This window comes from Spea bombifrons, chromosome 3, assembly GCF_027358695.1.
Source record: "Spea bombifrons isolate aSpeBom1 chromosome 3, aSpeBom1.2.pri, whole genome shotgun sequence".
Taxonomy (NCBI): Eukaryota; Metazoa; Chordata; class Amphibia; order Anura; family Pelobatidae; genus Spea; species Spea bombifrons.
Window position 1 is genome coordinate 44459873 of NC_071089.1, and position 18496 is coordinate 44478368.

The 18496-nt window shown below is 37.7% G+C and overlaps 1 protein-coding gene across 1 annotated transcript in view; it reads right to left on the reverse strand.

The window, feature by feature from the left end:
* The window catches only part of ARFGEF3 (ARFGEF family member 3), a 59035-nt gene that overhangs the window by 29542 nt on the left and 10997 nt on the right, over positions 1 to 18496 (reverse strand). Inside the window, exons 5-13 of the mRNA XM_053461024.1 lie at positions 13519 to 13587; positions 12921 to 13052; positions 12281 to 12403; positions 11109 to 11151; positions 9758 to 9842; positions 8447 to 8551; positions 6927 to 7248; positions 4904 to 5016; positions 545 to 1458 (exon numbers count right to left, since the gene is read on the reverse strand). Of these exons, the coding sequence (XP_053316999.1) occupies positions 545 to 1458; positions 4904 to 5016; positions 6927 to 7248; positions 8447 to 8551; positions 9758 to 9842; positions 11109 to 11151; positions 12281 to 12403; positions 12921 to 13052; positions 13519 to 13587 (1906 nt within the window). The remainder of the gene's footprint in view (positions 1 to 544; positions 1459 to 4903; positions 5017 to 6926; positions 7249 to 8446; positions 8552 to 9757; positions 9843 to 11108; positions 11152 to 12280; positions 12404 to 12920; positions 13053 to 13518; positions 13588 to 18496) is intronic.

Here is an 18496-nt window from a genome sequence, read left to right on the forward strand (position 1 = left end):
TGCTTGACCATTTTTCCTGCTTCTAACACAATCAACTTTGAAGATGAAATGTTCACTTGCTGCCTAATAAATCTGACCCATTGCCAAGATTACCAGTGTTACTTACTTTACCTGTCAGTGCTTATAATGTTTTGGCTGATCGGTGTATGTCTAATGTTTGAAAACCAAGCAAAACACATAACCATATTTGAATATATATTGATTACTGGAAGTATCCCAGACTAATGCTGGGGGAAAAAACACCTATGATCCAATTGTGTGTCACAACAACAAAGATTAAATGGAAAGGGATCATGTGCATATAAATTGCATATAAGGACTAGTCATGTGAAAAGTCTATATGTACTACTCTTACTTCCCCTATGGCTGCTTAATTTTACTGATGCAAGAAAAGAGAACTGATGGTTTTAAAGGCTTATTTGTTGTACCTCTAAAAATGTTTAAACATATGAGTTGACAGATCTGTTCAGCGAGGACTAGTTTCCCTACTGTAGTAAAGTACAGCTAATGTGTTTTCAGACTACATGAATATGCACAAAGTTACCTGCTTGCAAACTTGAGCAAAATGTTGATGCAAAATTCTGCAAAGCTGAATCAACTTCTTCCATTCTTTGCAGTGACAGAAGACGGGGAATGAGGCCTTCAAGTGACTGCACAAAAAGTCTTGCACTGTGCTGATCCGCCTCTTGGTTTTTTAGCAACTTCAATGACAAAGCAGCAGTCCGCAAAGATCTATGACCAGGGCACTCTCGAGGAGTCTGATCCTCATCGGCTAGAGAACAATTATCTGAGCCGATGTCAGACACATCAGATCTCCCAGAATCCTTTTCTGCAGCCATAGAATACTGATCACAAGAGTCAAATTCAGTCCTAGAAAGATCTTGATCATCAACACTAAAATTACTCTCACTGTATCGTGACCCATAAGAGCGGTTCCTACTATCAACAGACAAAAAATTTGTTATATCTGGATAAACAGTTACGTGACTTCTTTGAATGACATCAGGCTGATCTACAACTTCCAAGTCAGAATCCTTATTCCTATTATCACGATTAATTGGGGACGGTAAATTATTACCGTGGCCTTCAACATTATCCTCTGGAGTAGTCTGTCCCATGTCTCCTTCTAGTGTTGTCTGACCTGTGTCAGTGGTAACACTTATGCTAATATCTGGACTCTTTTCAGTCCCTAGCTCCCATGGAGTGTGCTCTGAGGAAAGAATACGCCTCTGCCATTTGAAATCTGCCTCGTTAATCTCCATGGACTCTCTGCTAGACCCCGCACCATCTTTAAGCTCCTCAAGACGTCTAAGAAGGTGCTGAACCAGCTCTTCTCTAAGGCCTTTTCCTTGACTCAGTTCATCTAATGCTCCAAGCAAAGCACAAACGCAAGACACTGATGCAAAACAAGCTTCAATGCCTCCTTTCACACAAGCCTCGGTCATTCCATCCATGATCCTGCAGAGAAACATATAACATGTTACATTCAATCCATACATGATCAACTTCCTGCAATCACTGTTAAAGTAAATATTATCCTGAATTTGAGTAACATAAACTAATTAATAATAACAAAACTGTCACAGAAGACAGCATCACACTTCATGTCTTGATTTTTTACCCTTCTCATGGGAAGGAATAATTTAGTGGGTTAGAGTAATAATACAAATCTTGAGAGCAAGAAGTACAGACCTCTTCTCCCATGGGCGTGTGTGTGCGTGCAAATGTTTGTTTTTCTGAAGGGATTGGTGTGTTGATATATATATCGTCTTAAATTTGTAAATATCCGCACATAGAATGTTGAACTATTAAAGGATTTAGGGAAGCGACAGATGTTCTTTGATAAAGGCAGAGAATCTAGAAAATATAAGCTATGAGCCAAAGCATTTTCGTTTATAAATTATTGTGTCACGATTATTACAACAAAATCTGTCTGATTTTCATGTTCTTTCACTAGGTATACGGGCAAATGGCCAACCAAATGACTTCAGGAGAAACCCAATGAGCAACTGTTCACGATTAACATTAACCCCTTAAGGACCGGGCTCATTTTTCGTTTTGTACCCTGTGGGACCGCAGCTGTTTTGACACTTTTGTGGTGCTTGTGTTCAGCTGTAATTTTCTCCTCACCCATTTAGTGTACCCACATAAGTTATATATTGTTTTTTTTCAGGACAAGATGGGCTTTCTTCGGATACCATTATTTTGATCGTATCATCTTATTTACTATAAAAAAAATAAAAAAAACATGGTGAAAAATTGAAAAAAAACACATTTTATGACTTTTATTTGAAAAATCTTTTACTCACCTAAAAAAGCAAGTAAAAAAACTAGCTAAATAGATTCTACTACTTGTCCTGAGTTTAGAAATACCCAATGTTTTTATGTTTTTTGCTGTTTCTTGTAAGTTATAGGGCAATAAGTACAAGCAGCGTTTTATGATTTCCAAATCTTTTTTAACAAATCTGGTCAGTCTGCCTCCATCTCCTCTTTGGAACATCTTTGAAGCCAGTTAACTCAATTTAACCCCCTCAAACCATATATTTTTGAAAACTAGACACCCCAGGGTATTCCAAATGCTGTTATTTTAACCCTTTCCATGCACCAATTATAGAACTACACTTTGTCAAACTTTGTAATAGTAATTTTTTTTATTTTTTTTTTCACACAAATTGTACTTTAGTTATAGATATACAGGTCCTGATATATGTCACTGTAAAACAACCCCCCAATATGTGTTCAGGAACATCTCCTGAGTACAGCGATACCCCACATGCATGGGTTTGTCAGATTGTTTGGCTGGTAAAAGGCTACTTTTGGGGCATGCGTAATCCAGGTGGTCATTTGGTCATTCTGCCTCCATCTCCTCTTTGGAATATCTTTGAAGCGGGTTAACTCAATTTAACCCATTCAAACCATATATTTTTGAAAACTAGACACCCCAGGGTATTCCAAATGCTGTTATTTTAACCCTTTCCATGCACCAATTATAGAACTACACTTTGTCAAACTTTGTAATAGTATTTTTTTTTAATTTTTTTTTCACACAAATTGTACTTTAGTTATAGATATACAGGTTCTGGTATATGTCACTGTCAAACAACCCCCCAATATGTGTTCAGCAACATCTCCTGAGTACAGCGATACCCCACATGCATGGGTTTGTCAGATTGTTTGGCTGGTAAAAGGCTACTTTTGGGGCATGCGTAATCCAGGTGGTCATTTGGTCATTCTGCCTCCATCTCCTCTTTGGAATATCTTTGAAGCCGGTTAACTCAATTTAACCCATTCAAACCATATATTTTTGAAAACTAGACACCCCAGGGTATTCCAAATGCTGTTGTTATTTTAACCCTTTCCATGCACCAATTATAGAACTACACTTTGTCAAACTTTGTAATAGTATTTTTTTTTTTTTCACACAAATTGTACTTTAGTTATAGATATACAGGTTCTGGTATATGCCACTGTCAAACAACCCCCCAATATGTGTTCAGGAACATCTCCTGAGTGCAGTGATACCCGACATGCATGGGTTTGTCGGGTTGTTTGAGATTTAAAATGCCACATTTGGGAAGTGCGCTTTTTTTCTCCATTTTGGTCAGTCTGTACCTATGCCCTATCTTTGAGCCCAGCCACTCCAATTTACCCCATCAGCCATTTTTTTTATATATTAGACACCCCTTGGGTATTTGAAGTGCTTTTATTTTAACTCTTTGTTGAGATTTTTGAGAAATTTTAGCACTTGCTCAAAATAATAAACTTTATTTTTTTATTTTATTTTATTTTTTTAATACTTTTTTTATATTTTTTTTTTACACATTTTGCAATGTACTGGATGGTTCATCTAGTGACATCACTGCATAATTATTTTTAAATGTTAGCACATTTTTTTTTTTTTCCATTTTTATTTTTTTTTTGAATATTTTACTAATCACATAGTGATTAGAAAGCTGGGTTCCATTGACTTGCATGGTTGAATGCAGTACCTGTATTCAACCTGCAAGTGGAGCCAGAGTTCTCTAGAGGGTCTGGAGACCATCTAGCTAACTCTCATCTTTATTGTTTATTTTCCCGGGCCGCCGCCATCTTGCTTGATGGCGAAGATCACCGGCAGCTGCGGCTGTGACCGCTCTCCGGAGCAGTCACAGCCCATCCAAAGGTAAGTGTTTGGTGTCGCTGGATGCCTCCTGATCGAGGCATTCCAGCGACACCATTTAAGTTTAGGAGGCGATCGTCGATCGCCTCCTAAACGCTTTTAAAACGGGCGTCCGCCGCCATACAATGTATGGCGGCTGTTGACGCCCCGGGGAGGGGCCAGACATGGCCCCCGATGCCGATCTCGGCGTTACTGAATGCCTCGACATCGAGGCATTACAGTAACGCCGTTTAAGCGAAGAAAGTGATCGTTGATCACTTTCTAAGCTTATTTAATTTTATGACGGTTCAGAACCGGCAAAGGTCGCGAAGGGGTTAAGATTCATACTGAGATAAAAAGAACAAGAAAGCAAGAAACACCAATTATTTTTTGTTTACGAAATATTATTATTTATATATATATATATATATATATATATATATATATATATATATAGTGTGGAAATGTTTAAAACGTTGTTTAAAGTTTTAAGAATTAAACAGGTAGTTGTTACTAAGATTTAATAGCTTAGTTCTCTGGCTGCTTTAATCTTTTATTATAGGTATGGTAAATTATTTTCACGGTTAACCAATTTAATAAAAATAGAATGAAGTATTGAACAGCAATATAAACAATATATAACAAAAATATTTTTTTGGTATCTTCTAGTATCTTTCTATAAGGTCTTGTAATGTGAGATGTGAATAACGCATAACAGATATGGAATAAATGTACATTTGAAACTGAATTATAATAAATACTTACAACTTGAGAAGATCCAAGTGGGACTTCCTCTTTGAAATTGACCGTTTCCTTGTTTCAGGTTCAGAAGTACATGGTCCAGCCAAATCAAAAAGTCTCTGCGGGCTGCTGAGTATCTAGAATTTAATAAAAATCTAGTAATGAAATCCCTTTATAACAAAGATTACAGCACATCTACGTAAAATAATTTCACTCAAATGTGTTAAGGCTACTCTTGTTTCTCTTGGTGCTTCTATGTAGAAAACTAGTTTACAATAGAAGGAACCTCGACATAAAAAGAAAAAAGTATGGGCAGTCTCCAAAAATAAAATATACGTGAGTAGTGCAATCTGTGAACATTTCCACTGTAGGATCGTCTATGCCTGAATGAAGCTAAATACAAAATCAACAATGTAACATGAGAATGCTGTTCACTACCTACAACAAACCCGACAGACCACATACACCGATCAGCCATAACATTATGACCACTGACAGAAGAAGGGAATAACACTGATATTCTTGTTATCATAGCACCTGTCAGTGGGTTGGATATATTAGGCAGCAAGTGAACATTTTGTTCTCAAAGTTGATGTAGTAGAAGCAGTAAAAATGGGCAAGCGTAAGCATCTGAGCAACTTTGACAAGGGCCAGACTGTAATAGTTAGATGACTGGATCTGCTATCTCATGGATATAAAAAAAACAAAAAACAATAAATAACAATAAGTGCAAAGTAAATAATAGAATAAAAGAATCCTGAAGGAAAGGAGCTGTGTGGATCCTTTACTGCCTGGAGTGGGTCCAGAAGGAAGGAATCCTTTCGTGTACACCCCAAGTGGGCACCCTGAGTTGTTTATATAGAGCCTGTTCACGGCTTTATTTCATGTGAGTTTATTCTATACCCCATTGATATCAAAAATGCATTTAAGGGTTACACTATGATCTCTCTGTGTCTCAATTTACAGGGCTAAAAGAGAGGTCTAAACCACATTATATGCAAGTATATATATATATATATATATATATATATATATATATACACATATATATATAGATAGATACACACTAAGGTTGTGTATTGGGACATGTGCACTTACACCTTTATCTCATGAACATTCATGTCGCTTGTTAAAGCGGCATTTATCTTTTTTCCTCCTCCCCCTAATTAGGTGGTTAGGAGGATCTAGGAGTATGGAGGGAAATTTAAACACTCAGTTGGTATTCCACCTTTACCTGTGATAGTGCCTTATTGCCTTCACTACCCATTGTTTGCTGCCTGCCCAGACCTATGCTTATGACCCCGACTATTCTTTTGCCTGATCCCTGGAAATTATCATCTTGTTCCAGAACTATTTTGGACCCCTATGGTTACGGGTTCTGCTGTCCGTTGCCTAGAGTCTCCGTTGCACTATATAGCGGAGTTCTTCATCACCGCTAGGGGCGCCCAAATTACTGTAGTGAGGATCCACTTCCTGACCAGCCTAAATTGAAACATTGAATACCAGATTGAAACATTGAATACCTGATTTAAACATTTAGCTGTTCTGTAAACACCCACAAAACTCATGGTTTGTGAGCACCCTCATGTATGTGTTTACAATGTATTATTCCCTTTGTCTTTAGTTACAGTCTTTACTACTACTACACCCTCTAACCCAAGGGAAAAGGTCACCTACAGTCAGCACTTAAATGCTTATAGGCTAGCGAAGTTGGTTGGGTAAGGCAGCGAAGTTCCTGGACCCAACATTAGAAAAAGTTATTGTGCATAACATATCATGTGTTTGGGGAACATGGAAACCGCAAATACTAATTACAAAGGTGATGTATCCGAAGATTCAGTATCAACACTTTTGAAGGGTATACAACAGGATTATGAAATAATTTTTTTTTTTAAACCAAGAATAGGTGGTGGCATGTAAACATTTGTAAAATAATTATTAACTAAAAAAGTGCCCCTTAGACTCTGAAACCTATTTGCACTGGTAGCACAATGTATAATGAAACAATAGCATCTCAGACTGGAAAAGATCATGGAATTTTACCAACCTCCTTCATTATTTTGATTGCCTCTACACGGTTCTGTGGCGGAGCATATAGTAGTATGCGGTGATACAGTGACTGTAACACAGGCCTCATGGATTCAACAGAGCCCATCAGTCGCACTAACTCAGCTGCAATGTAATAGATTGTCCTGGCCACCGGTCCACTTAGTGCAGGTGCAGTAGAAGAGCACGCCGATCCCCTTCCCTGGTCAGCTACTCCAGCTGACTGACAATCAGAGTCAGTGCCGGTGTTGTGTGCAGATGTTACTGTTTTGTCATGGACAGGATTGCCAAGTATTACCACGAGTGCTGGGCACAACTGCTTCCTGGAGAGAGCCAGAGGATATACAAATGGCATAAATATACTTGCCCCTGTGAAACTAAGCAAATTTGTTTTCATAATGACATAACCTGAAAATGCGAGGGATTTATTGGGTTCCTGTTTCCAACCTCCTCCTCTACTATATAAGCGCTAAAAAGTTACACTAGATCAGTCTCTGTGGGAAGACAGAGGGGGGTGAGAGAGAGAGAGAGAGAGAGAGAGAGAGAGAGAGGGAAGAGAGAAGGGGGGATGAGAGAGAGAAAGAGAGATTGATATAAAGAAGAAGTAAAGGGTCTTAAAGGGATTTAACCACAATCTTTTTTTTGCATTGCACCACTTTAAGGCTACAAATGCATTATAATGCGCATTGCACTATAGGCAAATTGTGGTGTAATAAAAATGTCACTGCATTAGTTCTTATAACAGCAATTATAAAATCTTACTACACTATGCTCCTCCATAATGCCTAATTTAATGATCAGCACCCTTGAGAAATACATTTTAAGTATCCACACACTGGATTGATCTCATACCTGTATCTAAATTTTTTTTACTGTAGTGTATACTACTTTCTTACTGCCTTATATTTGTGTATGGTTATATATATATATGTTTTGAGGATTTGAAAAATAAAATCATCTGTTTCTATTTGTTTGGATTGCTCTATAGGTGTACATTATTACAGTCAGGTCCATTAAGTATTTGGACAGTGACACAATTTTCATAATTCTGTACACACATTTACATACATGTTTTCTCCCCATTTTCAGGGGCTTAAAAGTACAAGTAACATAATCAAAAACAATCCTTTGCAGTGAATTGCTATGAAAGAGCTTCTCGGTCAACTGCCCAATTACTTTAGTCTCTTAAAATGTAAGTGGCTACATAAAACAAGCGTTGCAATTCCCAAAACCCAATTTAGATGTAAATGCCCTTAAATTAAAGCTGAAACTCTTCACTTCAATCACATCTTGATTCCTTCATTTAAAATCCAGTGTGATGGTGTACAGAGCCAAAATTATTACAAAATATCTTTGGACCTGACTGTGTATGTATTTCTAGTTTATTGTTTAAGATGTTTAGACATACTGTTTATTTTGCTGGCATTCTTATTCGTAATAGCATATTTTGTATGTGTGCATTCAGCGGTTCATACATTTACAGAGCAATTTAATTTACTCCTGTTTTGGACTGTTACTTACCATATAAGATCCATAAACCCTTTGTGGCGGTGCATTGTGGGGGATAAACTGCTCAGCATTGAAAGTATACACTCAAGGAACAGCAGCTGCAGTTGATGGTTTTCACTAGAGATATAGAAAATTAGAGCTTTGAGCTTAATAAAATAGTTTCAGTGTAGGGACTCAAAGAACAATATCCACATCTGTCACAATAATGTGACTATAAACAGCAGAAAAAACGTTTTTAGAAACTGAAATGTGTAAATGGCATACTTTACTTTTATTCAATAGGCGTGTAGGGACAGGGGTAGATAGGGAGAAGGGAGAGGGGGTAGATAGGGAGAAGGGAGAGGGGGGTAGATAGTGAGAAGGGAGAGGGGGGTAGATAGTGAGAAATGAGGGTAGCAAGAATATTGAAATAAAGAGTCAGAATGAGAGAGAGAGTGAATGGATTAATGTGTGGATGCATTGATGAATATGTGTAAATAATTTGTGTGAAAGAATAAATGATTGTGTGAATGAAAGTGAATTAATGAGTGACTGTAAAAGTGTTTGTGTGAATCATAGGTGTATAATTGATTTGTCAAAAAGGCAAAGATGGCACAGGTAGCGTGTTTAAGGAACAAAGATGGCATACACTTGGCTGTTTGGGGACAATGTTGACTCATTCTGGGCTGTTTGGGAACAAAGATGGCACGTCGTGTGTGTGTGTGTGTGTGTGTGTGTGTGTGTGTGTGTGTGTGTGTAATTTGGGTTCTGGTCAGGTTCTGTGTGGGCAGTGTGGATGCCAGGGCTGGCTTTGGGGTGTGCAATTTGTGATCTATGCCTGTAATTTAGGGGTTTTTTTTATCTATACCTTTAATGCTGAGTTTTTATGTGAATTCCAATCGATCTATACCTGCAAAGCTGGGTTTTATCTGCTATGCTATGGTTCCATACATAATACATACATAATACATACATAATTATGTTTACTGAAAATACAGGATTTGTATGTCTTGGTCAGTTGTTCAATACCTGCAATGCTGCTTCCATGTGTTGTTTATTTGATCTATACCTTCAGTGCTGAGTTTGCATGTGATTTTCAGTTGATCTATACCTGCAATGCTGGGTTTGTGTGTTCTGTTGATTTATACCTGCAATGCTAATGTTCACTGCGTACAGACCTTTTACAGTGTTTTTTATTTTTGCATAATGACGTTTCAGAACTAGTGATAATGTCAAAGTAACCTTAAGTGGGATGAAACCAATCACACAGACATCACTGCCTTGAAAACAGTAGGGGGACTAATAATCAAAGAATACAGAACATGCACATCAATTTCTACTTACTTAATGACAGCCTGTAACTTGTCACACAGAACGACGAGCACAGACACTATGTCATCACAAAGGGACTCTGTAGATGGACCACTGTCTGTGGAATGGGAAAAGGGTGAATGAACGGACAGCAGCTAACCCAGCAGGATAACATTTTGTTGGAAAAAAAAAAGTTATCCGCTTTTTTGTAAATTTGTACTCTATCGAAGGAGACTCAGAAAAAGGTGGATAGGTTAAATAAACAAATATAGTCCTTCTGAAATGTTGACTTTATCATCTATGATAAGTGGATTTAATATAGATGCAGATTGATTCAAAATATACATATTGCCCCACTGCTTCCACATCGATGTGTTCATAGAGTAAGTTGAGTACCGGTTTTGAACTCTACAATATAGTGACAGTTCTAGTATACTTATGTAATAGTCTGGTAGAGCAAATAATATGGTAAAGAGAGCATGAACAGTTTAATTACAATAATACAGCACATTAGTGTGAAACCTTAATTAGAGATGGTAAAGTAAAACAAAAGAGAAGATATATAAATACAGCATTCCATTTCCAAAGAGTAAGAGAGGAAGTCTCTTCTGCAGCATTTCATGTTTCTTGCAGTCCATTTTAACAAGTTATAAAAAACAATGGCATCATGAAGACATTGTTTCCAAAATTGTTAAAAACGTAAGATGAAATTAATACATTGTGTTTATTAAATCAAAGCTTTGTGTCCCTGCATAGAAAGGAGACACAAATGTATTATTTATATAACATTATATAGTGTGTAGTAGACTTCGGTAGTAGTAGTGCATTCGGATTTAGATAACGAGGGCAATCTCTGAAGAGACTGCGGATGACAAGTTGCAAAAGTGCCGACATTTTGCTAGGATTTGTCAAGTCTGATAACAAGCTGTTAATCAATGATAGGTAGAAGTAGCCAAAAAAACAAGAGGTGGTCCCATTGATGGTTATGGCTGTAGTAAATAAATCCAACAACCTGTGAGAGCTTTTCTTACTATTTTCACTGTGGTCAATCAGCATTTACAAAGGGAAAGGACAAGCATTAGATATATAAATGTGTTGAGCATTTTAACTTGTCAGTAGCAGCAGTTACAGACTGATGAGAGTTGGCGTGTGAGACAGTGAGAGTTAACTTAGCAGAGGCTGAGATGAATGCTCATTACTCACTTACCATACTGCAAGTTAATCAATAGTTTATTTTAGTTCAGAAAAAGTACTGTTGTAGGGTGGATTGGAGAAGCTGTAGTGTATGTATATAATTTGCATACGCCACTTACAGTGACTGTATTAGACATCGTTTTACCAATTTATATGAATATATATATACTATTAACAAAAATATAGGTACCTTGGTTTTTGAACTCCAGAATAGCTTCTTGGATTTCTGTCCTCTAGCGAAGAGATTTTGTGCAAAACAAACAAAAAATTTATTATCAGAAGGCAAATTTGTTTTTTCTTTCACCACTCCTTTTCACATTATTAACTCCTTATTTTTGCAAGCAGTCCTTGCATTTTAAATGTCCATCTTAAAATGTAATTACAAACTATATAAAGACTTCCTTACAAATCTTAATAGCATCTGTGGGGTTGCCATGTGTAAAATTTCAAAGAAGGAAGTGATCACTTGAACCACTGGTCTATGATTGCATAATCGCAACCTAGAAAACTATCTTCAATGGCCATTTACAACTAATATCAGTAGCATACCCAACCGGGGGGGGGGTTTGGGTTGTGAAGCGGTCTGCCCAGGTGCCACTCAAAGGGTGTTTAGGGGTGCAGAGGTGGCATATACAGGTTGTTTAGGGGGTCAGAGGTGGCACAGGCAGACTGTTAAGAAGCAGAGGGGGCACAGGCAGGCTGTTAAGGGGGCATATGTAGCACAGGTAGGCGGCTTCTGGTCAGAGGTGGCACAGGCAGACTGTTTCAGGGGCAGCGGTGGCACAGGCAGACTGTTTCGGGGCAGAGGCCTACCACGTCAACATCTGGTTTAGTGCACAGTGATGGTTTTTCTGTACCATATCTGTTCAGTAGATGTTATTTAAACTAATTTATTTATTAATAATGTACTTTTTCATATTTCAATTTTTTTCCAGTTGACATACAGTTTACAAATTTTGTCAATATTAATGTTTTTTCGGGGGAGTGCTACATACAGTATACGCCCCGGGTGCCAAATACTGTAGGTACGCCCATGACTAAGATCATATTTGCCCGCAGAAAGAGAATCATGAGGAGTAGGATGGTTAATTAATAAAGGACAACCTCAGAGAGATTTTTGCTGGTGGAAGCATAGTTCTTTATTTTCCTTGCCAGAAGACCAAAATATACAACCCACAGGTTAGGTTATACATTTTGTCAAGGTTGGAAACGAGGGGTGAAGAGTGAGCCCACAGAATACCACAACGGTATTCCACCATATTAATTGGTGAAATGTACAATATGCCTTTTCATTTGGTTTTAAACCTACAATGGAAAATGCCAAGGAACAACACATAATAAAAACTGAAACAGATGACTCACCGGGCCCTCTTGCTTTTGACGTAACTGCAATGTCAAGTCACTTAACATCTGACTAAGTGTTGCCCTAACAGCTGTATTTATACTACGTTGATTAAAACTGGAAACATAGGTTTCAATGCATATCTGTGAGAAAGAGAAAGAATCATTGGTAAGAACGATTGAATGAATAGTCTTATTGTAGAATCTCAGGTATTGCCGCGCAGTCTTTGAATCATTATGGCTCCCTAATAATATATATCATATTTTCTGTAGGACAGTGCTGTGAAGCACAGAGATTTTTATTACTTATTGTACTTAATGCTAATTGTTGTAAACTTGTTTGGTCCATTTTTTTGTGAACCACCTTCAAACTGCTAGAGGCTAAAGAGGTCACAAAGACCCTGGCATTACATGGCTTACCAAAATGGCACAATATTAACCCCTTCATAACACAATGCATTGTCCTTAATTAATTATATATTATATATATATATACACATACATACATACACACACACACACACTAGGACAATAAGCTCTATTTCTGAAATACAAATTTCACAGCGCAAAACTGTGATACTTAAACACAAATAGGTACACAAAATTACAGGTGACAAAAGAATAAAACAAAAATGTATTCTACAGCTGTCAAACAAGGTACCTCCAGAAAAGCGAGTGGCTGCAGAGAGCGAAGAAAAGTACGATGGCATAGAGCAATTAGGATATGCGTAATGGATTCTCGGATCATGTCATGTAAACGGAGGGAGCCAGTTTTATGGCATGCGAAACACAACTACAGATGAAAGAGCAAACAAACAAAAGCATAAAACCATGACACTAAAGAGGATGGGTAAGAGATCTATGTACTTAATTCCATCATAAAAGGCACCACTAAATTATACTATGTAGAAACGGAATATTGCAAACATTGTGACATTCTATAAAGGGAATCTATCTAACTGAATAAAAATTAAGTCAGTCTTAATATATTTAATGTGAAATGGGAAGGCTGCATTTCAGAATTTAGCGTACATGATTCTTCATTTTCATACTGAACACAAAACACAGCCAGTCCTAAAGAAAAAAATAATTAATTAGGGCCTTTTATAAGGAATTCAAATTAAAATAAAAAAATAAAGGAAACAATAACGATGGGCACATGAAATGTTGATAAGCATGGTCATTTGGGTCAAGCTTGCATGACAATGTCACATATAAAACAGAGGCACGATTTTAATAACATGGCATACATTTCTTACCTCAGCAATTTTCAGCACTGCACTTCCATTTAGCTCAAATGTTGACGTATAGGTAATGCAGAGCAAGACCTGAAATTAAAGTTTAAAGTTTTTTTCCCCGTTTTTACCATATGATTGCTGAACAATGACTTTCCTTTTTCATATTTGCTGTAACCACACAAAATAGATATAATTTTGTTCAGGACAAGCAAGGTTTTTTTTAAGCCATAGAAACACATAAAACAATAATTATGTGTGGATATGTAAAAATCTATCCTTATATATATATAATCTCGATTTTAATCATTTAAATATAAATTGAGCCAATTCATATGATATAATACATTACATCATTCCATCAAGTACATGAGATCCTTTGTTTTATATACCCGCCATTTCTTCTTACTTATTTATACATAAAACTCCTTCTATTTTCCTTTCCTAGACATATTACGTTTAATATGTCTATTATGGCCACTATGTTCTAATGGATTCTTACAGCTCTTTTAACATGACATTATTCATGAGTAACTTCCATCAACCCCTAAATTGACTGGCTATCTCAACATAACTCCCACTCACAAACAACTTAATATAATAATAAATGAAAAAAAAGAGGTTTCTGCTCCCATTCCTTATCCCTGATCACATCCACAATTTATATTATATTTCTTATTGTCATACTACTGTTTCATGGTTCCATCCTTCTGTCAACTTCCTTACTTTCCAAATATTTCATCCATGACATCCATTTATATGTATTTTCAACTCCCTTCCCTTGAGTTAGAGCTATCATATCTTCTAATGAACAAGTTTTTTCCACAGCTGTTATCCACAAGTTGGGGCCATAGATTTCCAATGTCTGGGTTTCCAATTTCCAATACTTCTGGCTCTGACGTTATGTAGGGCATAGGCTACCAGCCTTATTTCCTCATTCATGGATTGTATTTTGGGAGAAAAACAGGGCTCTCTGGGCTTTTCTGCCTATTAACTAGAAGTTTGTTGTACACAGAGTGAGATCCTTTATGCCTTGTGTCTCAGTCTATCAATTTTGCTGTGAGCGTACCTAGTTCTTCTGCCATCAGCTGTGTTTTTTTAAACGTGTCAATATCTCCATTATCATTTGTAGCAGAATAGTTTGAGATGGCCTTCTGTGCCTCCCCCATCATTGCAATTAATTTAACCTCCACATGAAGGTCCTAGCACCTGCCAATGGATAGGACCTTAGGGAGTATTAGGGAGTTTGTGGGAGAGGAAAACAAAATAAATCCTTGAGTATTTCCTGTGCAGGCAGGAAAAGAAGGTATTATCCCTGCCCTCCATGTGTCAATAATAAAAAAAAACAAATTAAAAAGTAGTCTTTTAAGCCCTGTGAATTGCCTGAAGGAGGGTATATAAGTGACCCCCAAGGCGGTATCCAACTTTAGGTCGAGCATACATAATTTTTCATACTCTAGAAGGCCCTTACATATTACCCTATATTGTATTTCTTTTTTTAATACTACAGAAGTTACAGTATTTTTTTAAAAAAAATTCTTTGATCACCGATCTACTGATCATACTGTCTGATCAGCCAGTCAAAGATTACAGCAGGGTCTAGACAGACCCTCCGGGGTCTCTTCTCTTCTCATGAGACCTTCCAGCTAGTGTCATTGACACCTACTGGAAGGAAATGCCCTTTTGGGCATTTGAATAGTAACGGTATGCCGGCACTCGCTGAGTGCTCTTACACCGGACACTGTTGCCAGAAAGCCAATAATGCTGACTTCCGCTGACAGGGGAGAGTCCTGGTTGTCTAATATCTAACGACAGCCTGATTCCTCATGCTCCTTGCCACTACAAAAAAAGCTAATGGGTATTATGGCATTGTTTTTGAATAGATCCTCTCCAGCAGCTTTCGCTTAGCCAGTGCAGGAGCTGACTAATGGAAGGTATATAACAGACAGGGAGATATCTTTGGCTGAAAACATCTCCTGTATGCCAACTAGCTGGGGGGGAGGGGCAGAGGGGGGTATGCAAAAGTAACACCATGAAAATTTTAAAGGGACCATGCAGCTATCATATGCATTAAAGTGCATATGATGATTGGAGCCTGTCTGCAGAGCCACATTTAACGTTAATGGAGTTTTGATTAATCATCTCCTCGTAATGGAGCTCCGAATCATCACGTTGTGGTCCCCACAAGTTCCTTCAGCACTCCCACCACAGCTTCTCCAAAGCCCCCAAGAGACTTTTATCCAATATTGAACCAAAATGGTTAAAAAAAAAATCATTCTTCAAACCAAATATTGTCCCTGGATCAACATTACCTAATCTACAGTTACTAAGTAAATAATTGCTATAACCCTGGATGCCTGTGAATGCTGCAAATGACATCCCACTATTAAAACTATTACATTAATTATATAAAGGAATTATATAATAGTACATCTAATCCCTATACTTCATAACACGCATCAAGGAGGCCTAGTCTATCTTTTTTTGTGGTTAGTGGAAATATTTAAATAAGGTTACTGAAATTACATTTTTCTAAACCAATAATAATGCCCAATCTTCTACGATGCTTATGTTTTATTTTAAAGTTTTTTTAAAATATAACTTTGGTTAGATTTGCTTTTAATATTTTATTGTTGTTATTGTGCACAATGCATAATTATGCATTTTATTTTGTGGCATATTAAACGTCCAACACTTTATTACTATTTAAAGGATGCATACAAGTTCATTCCACAAAATATAGCAAAAAAGCATTTCACAAAATTGAAAATGTTGTGATGTAAACTGCACTGAAATACTTGCAAAATGCTAGTATTATTCAATTCTACATTATGGTTTGCACTGTAAATCATGACCCTAAACTATTTTCAATTTGAATTTGTTAAAATTGGAAAAAACAAAACTGTACTTGATAATGTGTATCAAATCAATGAAAACATATTAAGTATAAAGACTATTACTGTTCTATTAAGTTCTATTACATATTAAGTAATATCTGGTGCTACTAAAACCATGTGTTATGCTTCTATGAGAGCATCTCACAACCTTCATCTCAATATCCCCAAGACCATTATATTGGCCACCTTTCCCCAGTCTCCAATCTTTGGACAATGCATTGGTCTTATACTCAACTCCTTATCTTCATTCCTCATATCCAACCACTCAACAATTCCCATTGCCTTCACTTGCAAAACAACTTTCTAATTCTGCTTTCAAGTAAAATACTAATTCACTACCTTCCAATATCCCATTTGAAGGCTCTATGTGTCTAATCTTATCTCCAAATGCTATTCTTACCTCTAATCTTCATTCTGTCCCAATTTACATCTCTCCTCAACAGCTACCATGTCTTCCCACTCAAGTCTCCAGTATTTAATCGTTCTGAACCTATTCTTATTTATATTTTAAGTACCGTATTTGCTCGATTATAAGACAACCTTGATTATAAGATGATCCCCCAAAATCTAAATATTAATTTATGTAAAAAAGAAAAAGCCTGAATATAAGACTACCCTATAGGAAAAACGTTTTACTAGTAAATATTAATTCATGTAAACTATTTTTTCATATTAAATAAAAGCTATGATTGAGAAAAATATTTTTTTGGTTTTATTTCCTTTTATTTGCCAACCTGACCCCCAGTCTTGCACATCTGCCCCAGGCTTGCCACTCTGCCCCCAGAAATGCCTTATACCCCCCTTGTAACGGGTTCACCAAGAGAACTGTAGTAGCTCCCAGAGATCACCCATATGTATCCTCCTGTTGTCCCCGGAATCACTTCCAGCCAGGTGTACCCAATAAGTAGACACAACTACCTTGAACTGAGTACAGCAGGAATGAACAGTTTATTGTTGTAAAACATAGACTGATATAGCCACAGAACTTCATTAACATAAATCAACATTGATAAACAGGTACATGTAGACAACCCAACCTTTAATCCCCTTTAGCTACTGAATATCCCACTGGCATCCATCCTGTTAATGGGATTATTTTACACAATGGAGTTCCTGTCTGTTTGGCAGCCAGGCTGGAGCAATCTCTGACTACCTTGGGGCCTTGAATGACAGGTCATTCTGTCACACCCCCTATATGCCACTCTGCCTCCCTGATATGCCTTATACCCACCTATATGCCACTCTGCCCCATAATATGCCTTTTAACCCCCTATATGCCACTCTGCCTCCAAAAATGCCTTATACCCACCAATATGCCACTGTGCCCCATGATATGCCTTTAAACACCCTATATGCTACTCTGCCTTATACATTACCACTCTGGCATATAGGGGGTTAAAAGGCATATCATGGCCCGGAGCATTTGCTCTGAAAAAAACCTTGTCTTATATTCAAGCAAATACGGTACTTCATCAGGTTAGCCTTTCCCTGCTTATTCTAACTCTAAATCAGGGCCGGCCCTACAATGGAGCCGACTGGGGCAATTGCCCCAGGCGGCACTTTAGAAGGGGCGGCACTTTGCCGCCCCAAGCGTTTTTTGTTGTTGTTTGTTTTGAAGCGGAGGAGAGAGAGAGGGGCGCCGAGTGGTTTTCGCTTACCCGCTCGGCGCCCCTCTCTCTCTCCTCTGCGGCGAGTCTCCCTGCTCGGTCTCGGTGCCGGCTTGTAATGATGAGCGCCGGAAGTGGTGTCAATTTCCGGCGCTCAGCATTACAAACCGGCACCGTGGCAGGGGGGGGGTAGCGGCATTTTAAACTTCGCCCCAGGCGGCGTTAAGTCTTCGGCCGGCCCTGCTCTAAATACTACCTAAAAATCTGCATGTTAAGAGAATCATACAATCAATACTGTTAATACCCCACAACTACCGGTTCCCTCCAGCTTCAAGATCTCATTTGAACTCTACATATGAGCTTTGCTACAATCAAATCATCCTTTCATAGAAAGTCACTTACACCGTTTCTCAATCCGACTCAACCTCCAATTATACTGTAAGCTAACATGAAAATAGGGTTCTCTTCTCCTCCTGCACCAGTGGGCCATTTTCCCCT